General features: G+C 39.1%; 1 protein-coding gene across 12 annotated transcripts in view; it reads right to left on the reverse strand.

The window, feature by feature from the left end:
* Positions 1–19,599, reverse strand: part of CNTN4 (contactin 4) — a 956,080-nt gene that overhangs the window by 138,134 nt on the left and 798,347 nt on the right. For all 12 annotated transcript variants that reach the window (XM_068558505.1, XM_068558506.1, XM_068558508.1 and 9 more), the window contains one exon: positions 7,558–7,708. In XM_068558505.1, the coding sequence (XP_068414606.1) occupies positions 7,558–7,708 (151 nt within the window). The remainder of the gene's footprint in view (positions 1–7,557; positions 7,709–19,599) is intronic.

Here is a 19,599-nt window from a genome sequence, read left to right on the forward strand (position 1 = left end):
CAAGGAATGCAGGTGACCTCTAGAAAGCCAGACACCGAGTCTCCCCTAGAACCTCCAGAAGGAACACGTGACTTCAGCTCAAGAGGAACCATTTCAGACTTATGACCTCCAGGGCTGTATGATATTAAATTTGTATTGTTTAAGCCACACACACACACACACACACACACACACGCACGCACACACACGTCTCTGTTTTCATGGAATTTACACTATGATTAAATGGAGGGTGGAGAAAACAGATAATAAAACAAAAAAGCAAATATGCAGCATGTTATATGGTGATAAGAACTATGGAAACTATAAAGCCTGGAAAGAGGATGGGGGCGGTGTTTACAATTTGAAATAGGTTAGTTGGGAAAAAGCTTTGCTGAGAAGGTGACACTGAATGGGAATTCCCATCTGAATGTGACATCGCCACTTACAGGCACCTCAGATTTAACATGTTAATACTAATGTCTTTATTTTCCCCTCTCAAACTTGTGTTTTCTATACTCAGTATTGTGGTAAATGGCACTGCCATCTACCAGCTGCTCAAGTTAGAATCCTAGGAGTCATTTTCTTTTTTGTTTCCTTCTTTCAAAAATCTTTCCACTTAAATTTAAATTCTACTCTTTCATAGCTCATCTATCTGTCTTCTCTCCTATACTCTCAGAAGACTGACATCATTCAAGTCCTTTTGATTTCCGTCCCAGCTTACTGCCTGCAACTGGTCTCTCTACCTGCCAAATCTTGTTCTACTCTGATTCTTTCTCCATGTCACAGGCAGAGCAACCTTTCTGCAGCACGTGTGTGACTGGGCACTCCCTTGCATAAAATCCTTCAATTCTCTCCCAGAGTTCAAGTCTAAACTCTACAGACATAAAATTCAAGGTTTCCACAATCTATTGTTGGCCTACATTTTCCAATGTTCCATCTTAATATATCACCTTTATAACATACACCCTAGGATTATTGAAAAACATATTGTTATTTTGCTACTGGGCCCCCTGCACTGTTCTAAGAGCATCTTTTTTAAAAATAAATAAATTTATTTATTTATTTATTTATTTTTGGCTGTGTTGGGTCTCCGTTGCTGCACGTGGGCTTTCTCTAGTTGTGGCGAGTGGGGCTACTCTTCGTTGCGGTGCACGGGCTTCCCATTGCGGTGGCTTCTCTTGTTGCGGAGCACGGGCTCTAGGCGTGCAGGCTTCAGTAGTTGTGGTTCGGGGGCTCTAGAGTGCAGGCTCAGAAGTTGTGGCGCACGGGCTTAGTTGCTCCGTGGCATGTGGGATCTTCCCAGACTAGGGCTCGAACCTGTGTCCCCTGCATTGCCAGGTTGATTCTTAACCACTGCGCCACCAGGGAAGTCCTCTAAGAGCATCTTGAGGGCTGGGTTTATGTCTCCACTTTCTCTCTGTCCTCAGTGCCAAGCAAAGGGCTTAGCATGTGGTAAGCATCCAATGAATGTTTCGTTCATCGATCAAAATTTGTGTTGGCTAGTTTGACAAAATAGTCCTGCTGCTGTTCTGAAACCATGCCTGTGACATGCAGGCTGTAAGTTTCAGATTCTTTTCGGAAACATTCAGCAGCATATCTCTACTTAGTTATTATCCATTAGCTTGATATAATGTATTAGCCTAATGTCTAAAAGGAAGCAGAGAAATTCTCAAGGATGAGTAAGAATAAGGAATCATTATTCACACATTGTTAACTAGAGTAACATTTCACTCATTTCTTCAGCTTCAGTGAGAAATAAAATATTTTCTCTAAGTGAATTTTCCAGACAACTACATTTACCCCTTTAAGCACTAAGTTAATTTTTAAGAATAATCACTGGGAGGGAGTGGTCTTTCTATGATGTACACTCACCTGCCTTACTAATCTAAGCTCACTGAAGATAATTTTTCCTCTTTAGGGACATAAGATAACAATAATTGTCATTGTTTGCTACAGAGATAAAGAAAAATATTTATGCCCTTATTAATACTGTTTTAATTCCGAATGGCAGATTTAATTCTGGCTTTCAGAAAGACATTGAAAGAAATGCTTAAGACAGTGAGAGGATGCCAAATAATGTCATATGAAGATGATCAGGGACATTTGGGCTTGGAAAAGAATTGAAAGAGGACTTGAGAATAGCTTGTTAGAATATAAGGGGAAGAGGGGTGGTGGAAAAGAATTAGATTGTTTAGTATAACTTCAGAGTGGAAATTACAAGGATGTTGGTTATAAAGAAATAACCTAACAATTAGTTAGGTCTCCATCTTAGACATAACCAGGGAAGGTGAGGGTCCAGCCATTGTGGGGATCCCTGTCCTGGAATGGAGGCTAGGCTCCATGACTAGAGTAGGAATTTGACATTACTGCCTGCCTAGCATCCATTTATTCTTTCTCTGGTTGTAGGACCCTACATTTCTTTGGGGAAACCCCTGTCCCATTCTCAGTCCATGAGGTCTGAGGTGGCGCTTCTCCAAGTGCCTCGTAGGATAAGCACACGATCATGTGCTTCTAATCAGTGCATCACACCCCCTTGAATGTTACTGGTTCAGGGAAGATCACTGACCAAGGCAGGTTTATTCAATTTCATGAACACCTCTTCTGGAATTGTTAGAAGAGAGGGCAAGCATGGTGCTGCTGGCAGCCATCCTACCACCAGGAGAGGACAACCCATCAGAAAATGGAGCCAACAAAGAGGAGGGCACTGGTGAGAGATGAACAAAGCCATTCAGTCCTGATGCCACCGTGTAAGCACCTGAACCTGGTCACACCTCAAGTCACAGCCCATCCCTGGTCTTCTCAAATGTGGAGCCAATGAATTCCCTTTTGTACTGAAGTCACCGCTGAGCTGGGTTTCTGTCACTTGCAATCAAGAGTCCATCCAGGTTGGTTTAATGGCTCCCTATAATTCCAGGAGCCTAGGTTTTTATTAATGATTCTGTTATTTCTATATTTTGATGTTTTTGTTTGTAATAGATCAACTTCAACCTCATCTGCCTCAAGTGCCTTCTGTCTAGAAACTAAAAATAAACAAAATTATCAACTTTATTCAGTTAGTTGGCTTAATTGCTCAATTAATCCAAATGATTCCACTGCTTTGGTGGCGACTAGAGGCCTCTCCTGAGAAGTAAAGTACTTGCGCCTTTGTGAAAAGTCATCCCTGTTTTAAATGTCTGCTATTGCCTACACTCTGATCGCTGGATAAATGTACAAGAAAACAAGAAATGATTTATGTTTACGGCTATTCTGCCTACACAATAGCAAAGCTATAAAAATTGAAGATTCAATCTTTCATTTAGATGACTGGTTTAATATAGATAAGGCCAGTGTAAATATGATTTAAATTTCTAAAGCCTTGAAAAACCAAAGTAAGGACATACAAACATATTTTTTAAATTGCTCACGTGTTAACATTAAATCAGTATTTTTGAATCCATACCCACTGAGATAACTATAATACCACCATATAAGATTAGAATGTAAACATTTAAAAATGTTGCTTCTTATACTTTTACTGTAAACTCATTTGTAGGCAGTTGATTAGTTAAATTTGAAATTAAAAATCACTTAAGTAGCGTTTGGCAAAGTCAAAACATAAGCTCTAGGGAGAACATTAATAAAAAGTGGTGCTTGATCACAAAGTTTGTTCCACTGAAAACTTGGTTTATATCGATATTTTGTAATTGAGATTAATAATCTTTTATTCAAATGTTAAAGGCCATCATTAAAAAGTCTACAAGTAACAAATGCTGGAGAGAGTGTGGAGAAAGGGGAACCCTCTTGCACTGTTGGGAATGTAAATTGGTGCAGCCACTACGAAAAACATTATGGAAGTTCCTCAAAAAACCAAAAATAGAGTTGCCATATGATCCAGCAATACCACTCCTGAGCATATACCCAGACAAAACTGTAATTCGGAAAGATACACGCACCCCCTATGTTCATAGCAGCACTATTTACAATAAATAGCCAAGACATGGAAACAACCTAAATGTCCGTTGACAGATGAATGGATAAAGAAGATGTGGTACATATATACAATGGAATACTAATCAGCCATAAAAAAGAATGAAATAATGCCATTTGCAGCAACAAGGATGGACCTAGAGATTATTATACTAAGTGAAGTAAGTCAGAAAGAGAAAGACAAATACCATATGATATCACTTATATGTGGAATCTAAAAATACGATACAAAACATATCTATGAAACAAAAACAGACTCACAGACATAGAGAACAGACTTGTGGTTGCCAAGGGGGAGGGGAGAGTGGGGGAAGGATGGATTAGGAGTTTGGGATTAGCAGATGCAATCTATTATATACAGGATAAACAACAAGGTCCTACTGTACAGCACAGGGAACTATATTCAATATCCTGTGATAAGCCATAGTGGAAAAGAATATGAAAAAGAATATATATACGTATAACTGAGTCGCTCTGCTGTACAGCAGAAATTAACACAACATTGTAAATCAACAATACTTCAATAAAATTTTCAAAAATCTTTTATTCAAATGTTAAAGGTTTGCCTTTTGATTCTTAGGATTCCACATCTCAAAAAAGAATTAGGGCTAACAAGTCAGTATATTAGAAAGTATTACTCAACACTGGACACAGTCAAACAATTTTTCCTTTTGTGTTGTTCTAACAATGTCAGTCCTTTCCTAAAATAGGAATTCTAAAATTTTTCACTTCTGAATTCTACATATGATTGCTTTTGTTCACTTATCCACTTAATTATGCTTCTCCTTTATCAGAAAAAAATAGAGGAAAATGGTGGAATTTCTTCTCTGCCAGTGAGAAAATAATGGTAATATCTTTCTTATTTTTCACACTTTTCAGAAATTACAGGATGTTCAGCTGAGATTATGTCTTTCTCGTAACTTCAAAACCAGCAGCCCATGGAGTAAACTTGGTCCATGGATGTGTGGACCATATTGTATTAACATTAAAATTTTAAAAAGGTGCTGATGGTTAAAAATTAAGATAGTTCAAATTAAATTCCTTATTTCTAGTTTCCCTTGAAAAACGAGATGGTGGGTAGGCAACGGACCTGCATCTCCATTTGGTGGCAAAAATATGCTAGAATTGAGTGGCGGGTGTCTCCCTTGGATGGGGCACACACTGAAGTCCCCACCATTCCCCTTTAACTTACACCTGGCCAGCTTTTGGATTCATTTACATTAGGGAAATCAACCTACCTGTTTAATACATTGTGAGCCAGGTAGCAGGGAGAAATAAAACTGTGAGAACACAGCACCCATGGGGAGAAAAAGTGCTAATACTGATAGTTTGGGTCATGCCTGGTGACACTGGAGGTGGAGGTGATAAATACCAAGACTTGAGTAATGATGGGGAGTTCCCTCGCTTTAAAGGTACCTTTAGTGCCACATAAATGTTGAGGCAATATTTGAACCCCATTAATCAAGTCAGAAGAAAAAAACAAAAATTGAAGAGAGATAAGCTTTGTGGCAAGCTAAGTGGTAGAAACAGTCAAGTAAATTCACTTATTAAAAATAATTCTTGGGCTTCCCTGGTGGCGCAGTGGTTGAGAATCTGCCTGCTAATGCAGGGGACACGGGTTCGAGCCCTGGTCTGGGAAGATCCCACATGCCGCGGAGCAACTAGGCCCGTGAGCCACAACTACTGAGCCTGCGCGTCTGGAGCCTGGGCTCCGCAACAAGAGAGGCCGCGATAGTGAGAGGCTGGCGCACCGCGATTAAGAGTGGCCCCCGCTCGCCGCAACTAAAGAAAGCCCTCGCACAGAAACGAAGACCCAACACAGCCAAAAATAAATAAATTAATTAATTAAATAACAATAATTCTTGATATTGATATATCATTTTCCCAAAGTTAATTTAATCAATTTGTAGCAATGATTAAGGTATAGCAGTAGTAAACAATCATTAATACTGTTCAAAATGTTAGGCTGTCCCTTTTCTTCTAGGCACATAGTAAGACTGTATTTCCCTGCTGGGTTGAATTTGGGCAGAGCCATGTGACTTGTTTTGGCCATTGAAACATGAGTGAAAAAGAAGTGTTTCACTTCTGGGCGGAAGCTTTAAGAACCCATGCGTGTTTAGCCACCCTCTTTTCCTTCTGCAATTCGAATGTTCCAGAGAGTGCTATTCTACCAGGCTATACTTTAGAGGGCAGCAAAGCCCCCAGCAGACCCCTGGTGCGTGTGCAGTGTGGATGAGAAATTTCCTTTTGTTGTTTTAAGATACTGCAGGCTGCTTGTGACAGTAGCAAAGCTTATTTGCCGCTCCTGGATTTTGATCTACCATGTTGCTCGAGCTTCATTCATTCACGGTTTTTGACATGTCTGTCTCTTATCCACATTATTAAAAATTTTTTTTCTTTATATCATGGTTATATTAAAACTTTAAAAATGTAGCCTGAATCTAAGCAATACATGTGGTACATAAAATAAGAAACTGTGCTCTCAAGTTCCAACTTTGACTCCAGATTTAAATGCCATGCCAATAATTTGTAAACTATACTGCTTTCTTGATATGATAGAAATCAGAGAGAGATGTATATTACAAATTTAATATATGTGAATACACCATCTATAAACCATATCAGGTTTGTTTGCAAAAATCATTAATATGGACATCATCAGTGTAATGATCTACTTTGCATATGCAAATCCAAAGGTGTACAGGTATAAAGTTGATACATACACATTTTTACAGCCTTCCCCAATTGCATCTTTGAGTACTTGACCCTTAGCATCCATTAAAATCGTTATTATAGAGCTGGTAAACGTGATTTGATGTGTGACATGGACTCATGCGCAATTACTATCTTCCAACAGACTGAGTAGATTACAGAAAGGGGTCGCGGATATATTTTATGGAGGTGACGGCCAAGAAAAGGTCTTAAGAGATACCTGCCATTTGTCACAATATGACCTAAAACCCCAACAACCCCTGTAATTACACTGTATAAACAACATGCCTTCTAAACATAATTCCCTTACAATAGGAAACACACAGGTGACAAGTTTAGATATCAGAAAGAAAAAAAAAACTTTTCAAAAAAAGTTTCTTTTTGGAACTCTGTTTCACAAAGACATGATTAAAATAATCAAAACCATCCTATTTGAGAATGAGTTTTGGAATTAGAGACATTTAGCTCCAAAAAAGGAGAGACTAACGAGAGACATACTAGCCACTGCCAAATATCTGAGGGGTTGTCATCGCAAAGAAGAACTGGATTTACTTGTTTATACAAAAAGGAGGTAGGATGGAGAAAAGTGGGCAAACCTACAAATAAATTTTAGGCTAAAATTAAGAAAGATGATTTCTAGTTGCTCATCTTTGGGCAGCTCCAACAGCCTTCAAGAGGGATCATGTGACCTCTCTGTGCAGGAAGGGCTTTCTAGAATCTTAATATCAAGAAGGACTATAAAGACCAACTAATTTACCACCCTTTTCCAAAGCTTCAGTTCTTTGATTAACAGTTAGTTCACGAAGAGCAGAGAGTAAATTCTTCCCTCTAGGACTATTAATAACAGACCTATAAATTATTGCAGGTTAATCAAATATTAAAAATATTTCAAGATAATACCTTTCATTTTCTCTTAATATGTCCCTTCCTTTCTTCCAGGTGTAGACAGGTTTCGGAGAAGCTTTCGGCTTACACTCAATGACAACTTCACCTCCCACTTTGACAAGAGTTACTCTTTTTAAGAGGGTTCTTGAAAAATCTGGGCCCACAGCTGGAAGAGAATATAGAAAATAGAATAATTAATTATTATGGAAGAAAAAACCCACTAGATCATTCTTTATAGCTTTTTTCTTTCTGTAATGGACTTATTGCTGTCTTGGGCATCAAAGGGAGGAAGTTACATTTTTTTTCTGAAGTAAAGGGCGTAGCACTGGAAGTTTTGATAGATTATGAAAAGCTGAGCTGTAATTTGTATATGGTAAAATATACCAGTTGTAAGTGCATACAGCTTGATGCATTTGGTATACTCCAACATGAAGATCAAAATATAGAACATTCTATCACTTTATTGAGTGATTCTTTAAAAAAAATTATTCCATGTTCAAATGAAGATAAATTTTAAAATTTCAGGGAAGCAAAAGGGAGAGACAAAACAAAAACCCATAAGGTATTTTTCTGACTGTGTAGATTAAAGCTTCCCTTCATTGATAGTTACCACCTCTGCTCTTTTCCATAGCACTCTGTGCATGTCTCCATGAGAAGATGTGCTGAAATGTCTATAGCATCACCATCTGTAAAGCTTCTCCTTAAAATCAACGACTTTGTTCAGCTTTCCACTACTACTGCCAAATGCAAGGCTTGGCTCTTGCTGGATAAATTGTGACTTGCTCTTACAAAACTCTATTCCATCCTCACTACCAGTATTCTAAAAATTCATTCATGTTGACACCAAATATATAGTTATGTGGATATAATATTAAATAATTCTTTCTTTCCTAAAACAAAAGATATACACCTGTATCCTTACAGAAATATAGAAGGGGCCTTTCTGAAAAATCTCTATTTTCTTCTGCATTAATTGAATTAACATGTTTTAGGATATGTTGTGAGCACAGATTCATCTCCTGGAATCTTAATTTTATCATATTTAAAATCCCTAACTCACTGCCATTTGACCTGATGGAATTTAAGATTTCGTACCATGCTGAATGAGAAATTTAAATGCTAACCACAAATTACTTAAAAGAGGACAGGTAGTGAGTGTGTATGTATATAGGTGGGGAGGACGGGGGTCAGTTTTTTTAAACGTACCCAAACCGTAAGCTGGTGATCAAAAAAAATAAAATCAGGCTTCAGCAGAAGCAAGGGAAACCTTTATTAAATGCTTTTGTCATAGAAATACTTTGTGTCTAGAAAGAAAGAAAGATGGAAAGGTTACTTTTTAATGGGGTGATGCAATGTACACATGGGGCTGGTTTTACTATGTGAAGATTAAACTAAATAAATGAATCTAGCAGGCAATTGATACTTCAATCTGTGTTCCTTGGATTCATGAGGGGAATCTATAATTCAAAGAGTAATTCCATAATGATAAATGAAATTAATAAGTAGAGTGCAAGTACAAATGTTTTTGCTATAGTTAGATAAATGCATTCCTCGTATGATCTGCAAAATCACTTAATAAAAATTATAGGGTTCTGAAAAAGATAAGGTCAGGACAGACGTACTCGATATTTATGTAACAGGAATACTAACAAAAACAATTATCATTCTAGTAAATATGTTAGCATGACTAAAAAGACAGATTACATTTCTAATAGACAATCACTACAAAAAATACACGACTTCAGTGTGTGTGTGTATGAAGACAGCTTGATGAAACAAGGAAGCTGGAAGAGAGAAGAGTTGAGATTGGTAAAGTATAAAACAAGTACAAAGTGCAGAAGAGAACCACGCTCTGAACATCGCTATGTTAGAGTACGTGACCAAACTCAGCCAAGAGGAAAATGTGGGCTGAATGGGAGTCACGGTCAGTGTGCTTTCCGCCTTGACTAGCTGTGTTGACCTGAGTTAGTGGGCCTTGTTCTCGGTTGCTGGAACTAGTGCCATACATGGACAAAGCCAGCATCTGCTATACTGACCTCACTTCCTCATTTACCACTTCCACACATGCTCATTTTCAACACAGAAAAGTTACTTTTTTTTTTCTTTTTGGCCTCACCGCATGGCATGCGGGATCTTAGTTCCCCGACCAGGGATGGAATCCGTGCCCCGTGCAGTGGAAGCACGGAGTCTTAAGCACTGGACCGCCAGGGAAGTCCCACAGAAAGGTTCTTGTAGCAGAAAAGACTCACTCCCATCTTATGGAAACACCTGAACTGACACATTAATGTAAAAAAAAAAAAAAAATCAAGTTTCTAAAAGATTTTTAAAAAGGGTACTGTGTGAAATAGAGTTACAAATCTGTAACATATAAAAATCCCTTCTTAAAACTGTATCTTTCTACACACATATTTTTATCACTTTAGGCAGACATTTTTCATCTGTTCAACAGGAATTCTGCAGTTGCATTTGAAAGGAGTTACATAAATCAAACCATGCACAACACATGTCAGAAAACTATGTATTGCGTCTACGCTTTGAAATAGCATGCTATCAGCCACACAGAAGGCAGAAAACACACATTCCAGTGTCAAAGGCATTTGTACTATACTATGTATGTGCATATTATCTTTTGGATATCCTAGAGATAAGACTGCCTTTGAATGTCTTTCACTAATAAAAATGGAATTATAAATTTAAATCTTTTCTCTTTGTCTACTTCGTTTGCTTAATTTATTTCTAGTGTTATCTAACTCTGCAAATCTACCAGTTGCCACCATAAGCTGCAATGCTTCCTAGGGCAAAATTGTTAGACCTTCATCTGTTTTTGAATACTTGACCCATTACTGGGTGTCTTAATACTCTGCCATTTTGTGACCATCTTTCACACTTGAGATACCCTAAAGCTTATGGGATGACACTCTTTCATGTCTGTACCCTATATTTCTTCTGATTACTAACCATTGGCTCAGGAGAGGCTTGAAGGCAAAGTAAAAGGACCCTGTTAATTTGACATTCACAGAGAATCAGGTTTTAAAAGTTATTGGTAAGGTCCCAATAGGGCACTGTTAGAATCCAACCTTTGCTGGCACTGGAAAAAGTGAGTGCACTTTGAAGGTGAGATTTCAGTGGGTTCCTAGTAGTTCAGAAAAGATAAAACGAATTGTCAAATGACCCACTTGAGTCTGAGAGTAGCACCAATCCTGGGAGATCCTCTTTTGCTAAATCTAATACACTTTGAGGACAATATTTCTTACATGGACGACTAGGGGGCACTGCTCTCCCAGTGTTGGAATAAGCCATGCTACAGGACCTCTTCCCTGTGGGAAATCAACTTTTTATTATTTATCAATGATCTTTAATTCATTAACATTACATTACCTAGGAGAAGCATCATCCGGCTGAGAGAAGCCTTCTATGCAATTCTCAACTGTTTGTTTTTACTTAATTAAATGGCTCTTGGTCACATGTCAAGGCTATTGTAAGTGGCCAACAGAACCCTTGAAAACTGAAGTTGTGCCTTAGGATCATTTCTCAAGAGAGATAGTAAGAATGCTAACTCCTTAATGGGATGTGCAGTGGCAGTCCCATCTGGGAAATAGATGGGTGTGATGTGTTACTCTATTATTGAAGGGGAAAGAATAATTATGTGTGCCTCTTTTATCAGAGTCTGTAGACACAACACTGGGAACACTGCCAGTTGATGGAGACTATTAAGGATGGCTCTTTTAGAAGTTCAGAATTTCATATTATTTTAACTCTTATTTATTATCTTTATTACCTCATCATTCCATAAAAATAAACCCAGAGTACATTTATTCATTCAAGTATTTCCACCACTGAAGAGATAGTGCTGGTATCAGATATTAAAACCCCAAACCTCTCCTGGTTGCTGGGTAGGTAACTAGAAAGCTGGCTATACTGGAAATATTCTTCGTTCTAGGTCCATCATTTCAGAATGGCTGATGCAAAATCAGCCTCTCTGATTTGGGATGATATGCACAAGGAGACCGTCAAGAAATGCTGAAGTAAGAGTTTTCTGTTCTAACATCAACATAACGTGTTCCTTCTAAGTCTCTAATACTCTGCCCTGCTGGTTTTGGTCTAATTCACTGAACGTCCCGTTTCCCAGGGCTCCTCCTACCGTGGTAGCTCTTGTTTATGGGCTCCTGCTCTTTTGGGAAAGTTATTATAAAACCAAACAAATAATATTTACAGTCACAAGGTTGCTTTGCAGATTAAATAAAATACATGTATTGTACATAAAGTACTTAGTTCAGTATTTTCCCAGAGTAAGTCCTTTATACCAACTCTTCCCCTCTGCTATTTCTACTATCACCACCACCATTTTTAGAGCATTTTAAGCTGAAAAGCTTAAAGAAATATAGTTTTGTTTGAAAACAGAAAAAAAACTTTTTATTTTGAAATAATTATAGATTCACAGGAAGTTGCAAAGATAATACAGAGAGGTCCTGTGTATCCTTTACTCAGTTTCTCTCAGTGGTTACAGCTTATGTGACCATAGTACAACATCAAAACAAGGAAATTGATCATGGGTACAGGGTGTAGAGTTCTATGTTATTTTATGAAATACTTCCATGTTTGTACCTTCCACTGAAAGAAAGATACAGAATGCTTCCATCACCACAAAGATCTCTCTCATGCTACCCTTTTAGAGGCACATCCAACCCCCTCCTGTCTGTCCTCTCTATGCCTAGAATCCACCAATTTGTTCTGCAGCTCTATGGTTTTGAGAATATATATATATATATATATATATATAAATAAAATCATACATTATGTGATCTTATGGGATTTCTATTTTTCAGTCAGCATAATGCTCTTGAGATCCACCCAGGTTGCTAGGTGAGTTCCTTTCTATTGCTGAGTAGTCATATCTTATATCTCACCCATCCTGGTATGGATGAGAAATTCATCTTTACCGTTGGCATTTCAGGCACTGTGATAACTGACAAATGCTTTTAAGCACAGGATCCATTTCAGGATCTTTCAACACTTTCTCTGTCAACAGGTAGGATGCAGATTAGCCCTTTTTTCTTTTTATAAAGGTTTGAAAGCCAAACATTAATTGTGTAGACATAGGTGGAATCTTTCTTATTCAAAGAAAAAGATTTTAAAGCCATTTTAGAACGTCATTTCTTACACAATAATTAACATGTTGATTGAAAATCATTCTTACATGTTTTAAAAGCTTTAGCTGCTAAACCCCTATTAAGCTCCCTTGAGCTACCCTATCTGTATGACGATCATAAGACAGTATGCGTTTTTAAATATCTGGAAGCACTTGACCTTGCTATATCAGTCCAAATTAGTGACATTCCATTATACTTGGCGCAGCGTCCTAAACACACGTATTTGTGTCCTTGGTTAAACACGTAGTGTATGGCAGTACAATGCCACATTTGATTACGAGTAGCTTTGTCCTGAGATCGAAATCTTTGTTGAATTTTATGTATTTAAAAAAAATTTTTTTTTGCTGTGTTGGGTCTGTTGCTGTGCGGGGGCTTTTTTCTCCAGTTGCGGCGAGCAGGGGCTACTCTTCATTGCAGTGCGCGGGCTTCTCATTGCGGTGGCTTCTCTTGTTGCGGAGCATGGGCTCTAGGCGCGCGGGCTCAGTAGTTGTGGCGCACGGGCTTAGTTGCTCCGCAGCATGTGGGATCCTCCTAGACCAGGCCACGAACCTGTGTCCCCTGCATTGGCAGGCAGATTCTTAACCACTGCGCCAGCAGGGAAGCCCCTATTTGTTGACTTAACAGAAGAGAGTAATTAGACTGTGAGAATTCTGGAATTCCAGTGGTTAAGAAATGGTAGTACTTGTTATTAGCAATTATTAGCTCATCAGTTCCTTGAAGGCAGAGACTATGAATTACGGACCTTGGACTTAGCACAGGCTTTGGCTGGATATCACAGCCCTTTCTTTTATCCAAGTGGGGTTGTAAATGGCTTCTTGAACTCCCTGGCTTATGTACAGGACACTCTGTCCTCTCTGGACCTCAGTCAAATGAAGCAGAATTACCCAAGAAACAATATGGGCTGTTGATACGGTTGTCCCTTGGCATCTGCTATCCACAGGGAGATTGGCTCCAGGACCCTGAAGGTACCAAAATCCACAGATACTATAGTCCCTCATTTGAATAGCATAGTGCAAGGAATACAGCCAGCTCCCCATAACTGGCGGATGCAGAGTGCTGGCTGTATTCTCACACCACGTGAACTGGTGTGATGGTAGATGTTTAACAACTGGCTCTCCAAGCAAAACAAAACACCAAAGAACTTGGTTTTCGGTGCTTGCCAATTTCTGTGGTCCAAATACTCCCATCAGTGCTTAGTTCAGGCTACCAACAAGAAGTCACTGAACGCTGAACTGAGAAGGATACATAAACTCAGCTCCTACCAATATGAACTAGTTCCGGCACATAATATCATTTCCCTGCTTCCCTAAAGCACATACTTAGGGGAAGGTTACAGGGCAAGTGGGCCCTGGGAGTTCAGCTTTCCCCAGGTTTGGGTCTTTCTCTGAGGCAACACAACTGTCTCCCCTTTCCTCCCAGGTACTCCCAGACAACTCAGTGGTGAGAAGACGGGAACTTCAATTGCCTTCCAATTCCTTTGATTGGTTCATTCTGTTTAAAGAATCTGTATCCTGACACTTCGTGAGTGACAATAACACAGCAGTTTTAAGGGCTTCAGCTACACGTGCCCTGACCTAGACATGCGGGCTCAAGAGAAACATACTGCAACGTGGACAAGCGATGTTTATATAGCCCAGCAGTGACTGATCTCTTGCTTATCATGTTCCTTCAATAAGGCACTTAACTGAAGGAGTTTTTTGTTTTGTTTTTTTGTTTGTTGCTTTTTTTTTTTTTTTTTTTTGCCTTTGCGCTATGCTTATTTTCAACCACATTCAAAAGGCTTTATTAAAAGCAACGTGCCTCATACTAAGTACAAATGAATTTCTTCAGGAGCCTAGAAGAGCCAATGTCTGCTCAAGTTGGGAAAAAAAAGCTGGAATGTTGTTGGTACAAACGCTCTGTTTCTAGAAGAAATTGTCTCACATGATTAATAGAGCTTTTGTCAATACTAGGTTCAATCATGGAAGCATGGATTAATTGGAAGTAGAGTGGTTATACCAACAAATCTTTATTCCTCCCTCCAACTCCTACTTGCTTTTACAAGTTAGCTACTCCGCTGGGATGGCTTAAGAGTGGATAACAAAGGGTTCTATAGAGCAGATCTTAGATGAGGGCACCTAAATTTAACTGATCATAAGAATCACTTGGAGGACCTCCTCAACTCTACCCACCACGAAAGGGGACCTGATAATTTAAATTTTACTACTTTTGCCACTAAAACAGTGATCCTCAGAGCAGAAGCATTGGTGATCACCTGGGAGCTTGTTAAAAATGCAGACTCTCAGGCCCCACCCCAGATCTGAAATCAGAATCTGAGTTTAACAAGACCCCCAAGTAGTTTAAAAATGCATCAAAGTTTGAAACTCACTGCTAAATCTTTGTGAACACCAATTCTAATACTCCCTGGGTCAGGCTACTAAAAGAGAATCAATTTGCTGCCAGAAAGTAGTGGAGAGAAAAAATATTTCATTTATTTATTTATTCAGTAATTCATAGAGACTTGCAGCAGATAACGGTAAAAGACATAAAGTAATAAATACATTTAAAATATGGCTGATGTCAAACATAGGAAAGGTAGGAAACTATCTTACTAGACTTAGTACAATAAAGTGAGCTACTCTGAAGCCAAAACAGACAAGTCAACGTGATGGGCAGAGGGAAAAAGAATATATTTCTTTCTAACTAATAAAAAACAAACAAAAACAGTAAACCAAACCAAACCAAACCATATAATTTTTTAGAAGACAAACTTTCCTCCTGACTCTACACCTTAACAATTTATTGGAAATCCCTTTATGTAAAGGACTAAGGACTTTGGAATGGATAATGCCTTCATAGCACTTTTACAGAAAACTCAGACTTTGGTGGAAGGATAGTACATCCGGCGCTCCATATCCATAGCTTCCGAAATCTACAGTTGGTTGAATCCAACAACACTGAATTTGCAGATGCAGTAGGCCAACAGTACATGGGATTAAGACTCAGTGATGCCTTGGGCTGCATTCCTGAGTTATATTTTAAACTCTAACTCGCTGAAGGCATTTCTTTGGGGGAAATGACATAAGGAATTGTCATAATATTTATCCTTCAGATTTCAAAGTCTCCCTTCAGTTGGCTTTAAGCCACAGAAGGGAGACGCCAAGAACATCTAAGTATATCCTCACATGGCAGCCAAAGTCACTCTGTGGGCCTAATTCTAACTCACCATCTTGGTAAAATGGGGCCTTTAAGACATGGTTGGAATCTCTGATGCTTGATATTTCTCTTCTGCAGAAGGACTTCAGTTTCAGAGTCCTGATCCAAATCAGAAGGTTTGCCAGGTAGACCATATTCAACTTAAACAAACAAACAACAACAACAACAAAAAACCCTCTGTTCAGGCTAGACTTCCTATCTTAGGATCGTGGTTCTCCAAGTGCGGCATTGGACCAGCGGCGTCAGCATCACCTGGGAACTTGTTAGAAATGCACATCCTCAGGCCCCACCCCAGAACTACTGTGTCAGAAACTCAGGAGGTAGCGCTCAGCAAGCTGTGTTTTAACAAGTCCTCCAAGTGATTCTGATGCGTGGTAAAGTTTGAGAATCAATACCATGGGAAAACTTAATTACCTTCTGATCTGATCAATTACAGCAGTAGTTCCCAAACTGTGCTGTCCATTGGAATCACACCTGGGTGGCTTTAAGGAATAAAGGGCCCCGGGGTCCCAGGCCCAGGGATTGAATTAGTTGGTAGGGAGGATGGTAGAGTATTGGGCTCTTAAAGAACTCCCCAGATGGCTGTCATATGCAGCACAATTTGAGAACCACTGAAATGGGGTTTTCTGGTGACTGTGCAGCTGTCTACATTATAAGCTTTTGGTATGGATACTAGTTAAAAACAGCAACAAACAAACAAACAAAACACATCTTACTATATTGCTACACTTTTAGATTTGCAAGAAGTTTTCACATGTGATCTCTTTTAGTTTTGACAGTGAGGAGTAGCACCCTCATTTTACTGATAAATGTAGGCTTAGCAACTTGTTAAAAGATACCAGATTTGCATTTGAGATCCAAGTGCATAGCTTCCCCTCTTCGTGACGAGTTATGCAAAGCTCCTGCCTAGATGACATTTGGGTAAGAAAGGCGTCCGTCCTCTCATTGGATGCTGATCACACTCAACACGTTTGACGATTTTGTAATCTGGCTCAACGAGGCAGTTGAGAAATCAGACTTAGATGCAGATGAGCACTTGTGGAAGTCCCTGTGAAATCACTTTTAGTTTAGCCTTAATGTTTTTCTAATTTGTGAGCCAATCATTTGGACAAATGCCAAATTAACCAGATAATTGCTCAAGCCTGCACCTCACTTTAATTGGACCATCAGTTCCTTAATGGCATTGGAATGTCCTGCCAGGACATTCTCGACCACACGGGCCAGGAGATGCTCTCCACCACATGGGCCAGGAGAATCCCCACGGTCCTGAACCATCAGACGGAAACTCCTCAGGGCGAAGCTACTTCTATCCCTTATACAGTCTTGGCAAAGTCAGGTCACATTCAAGACCACCTGAATGTGAAGACACCCACTTGCTCTTTGGGATAGTTCATCCCATTTCAAAATCAGAGATACTCTAGTGACACTGCTGGTTATGACCCAGGTAAACTGGACCCAGTACCCAAGCATCTTGCTCTAGCAAATCACTTGTCTTCTGTACAGAATTGTTGGTACCCTCACTCAGATTCTTTTTTCTGGCCCCAGCTGCTGCAAGCATTGGTTGTCTACCACCTCCAGCTGCCCCCTTCTCTGGGAAATTGACTGGGAGGTTTTGCTCCAGCTGCCCTGCCATTGCTACCACCACCTAAAGGGCAGTCCAATGAATAACTGATACAGAGATTTTTTTAAAAGGCCAGCCTCCTTGCCTCAGGTGGGAATAGCTCTGAGATGCAGTTTATACTCTAGACATCTCCCTCCAGGATGCGATATAGGCGAGACTTCACCTGAGACCATGTCCCTGCTCAGCTACCCTCCATGCCCTCCCTAGCTTGCATTCTCTTCCAGGTTTTTCGCAGAGGACACTCCTCCAGTGACTCATAGGTACCTGAATCCCTGCCTCTGCTTTTGAGGGCTTAGGCATCCTCTATCTTTACCACACGATTATATACAGAATGACATTAGTATTCTGTTGGAGCAGCACAGAAAATTTCAAGTTTAGCAATTCAGTCAGCATTCCCTAGTACCAATATGATCATCTACCTAAGTGGACACAAACATTAAACACGAATAGAAATATTTCATTAGAAAAGTTACTTTTAAATCAATAAAATACCTAGTTTGGTTTTTTTAATTATATTTTTTATAAAAGACTCAAATTTCCCCAAGATTATAAGAGTCTATTCACTCTAACTCCAACATGCCTTCATGAGTGGAGAGAGCGATGCAATGATGATATGACCCAGGGAATTGTGTAGCACCCCAGGGATGCCCACGAGCATATGTCACACGAGTGAATCTCATCCATGACCTAGGCTAACACAGGAGAAAAAGTCTGGGAACAGTTGCCTTGAGGAATAATAAACTATCAATTGCAATAGGTCAGTCACAAACAAGGACATTTCTATTTGATGTACTCATACCAGGCCTACTCTAATATACTGACCTCAAGGTAAAAGTCTCTCTATGGCATTCACCCACCTGGTGAGTAAATCACCCAGCACCTAGGTTAATTATTTAGCAGTTTCAATCCATTAATTATAGATACGTTACATATACATTAAGTACACAGACAGAACACATAAAACAAGACCAAGGGAAAAGCTTATTAAATATATGCTTCCTAGCCATCTCTTACTCATGACTTTAGGGCTATTACCCAGCATGAAAGGGAATCTCCTCTCTAGCACTGGAGGATGCTGAAATTTGATCGATAGCTGGAACCAACCTCCATTTTTTCTTCCTCATACTGAAGTATCTTGTTTTCATTTTGTTTCTTTGTTCAATTCAACCTCTCTAAGATTTTAATACAGGTAATAACTACTCAGTTATTTGATCCATAAGAGTCAAACTATTACCATTCGACAAGAAACAAAGTGACTTGTGAAACACAATCGTATTAGAGGTTACCCAAGTTAACCAATATTAATTTATGTGTATTTTTAAATAGTCAAATGTCTTCTCCCTCCTTCACTTCAGATGGACTCTAGGATTCACCCATTCAATACTTAACTGCCCTTCAAGTCAACTGGAATATACTAGCGTGATTTTTTTTTTTTTTTTTTTGGGCAGGAAAAATGGGTTATTAAAGAGGGAACTTCTAAGCTTGTTGTTTAAGATCCTCTAAAATTGGCCATTAATTAACTTTTCCATCTTTCTCTTTCAAGTTTAAAGTTTGCCTGTACGCTTTATGTATTTGAATCAAAAATTCTGAAAAACATTCAGGATTCTCTGTGGGCAAGAAACTATCCAGATGTTTTATAACTTTGAACCTTTGTTCAGGCCATCTCACTCTATTCTGCAATGTTCCTGGTCCTTTTCTTTTTTTTTTTTTTTGCCTGTACAAAAATTATTTTTCAAAGCTCACCTGACTACAGCCCAGTCCATTAGCTAAACTCTTTCCTGAATTTCTGGAAGACTTACTATTTTCACCACTTGTTTGGCCTGTATCATTTACTGACATGCCTTACTGTTCTCATACTCAACAAGGTTGAAATCAGGAGGGTTAAATAACGTCTCAGGCATTTTTATCTTATCTTTACTAATCTTGCTTGCTGATCTCAAGGGACTTAAGAAAGGACTCAGATCAAGAATTCATTTGGAATTAGTTCTAACTGGAAATGATTTGAAATAAACCTCTGAATGTAAGAGTTGACGCTGTGATTACCACCTCACAGGCCTTGAACCCTGGGTAGGGGGAATGGAAAGGATCTGG

This window comes from Eschrichtius robustus, chromosome 12, assembly GCF_028021215.1.
Source record: "Eschrichtius robustus isolate mEscRob2 chromosome 12, mEscRob2.pri, whole genome shotgun sequence".
NCBI lineage: Eukaryota > Metazoa > Chordata > Mammalia > Artiodactyla > Eschrichtiidae > Eschrichtius > Eschrichtius robustus.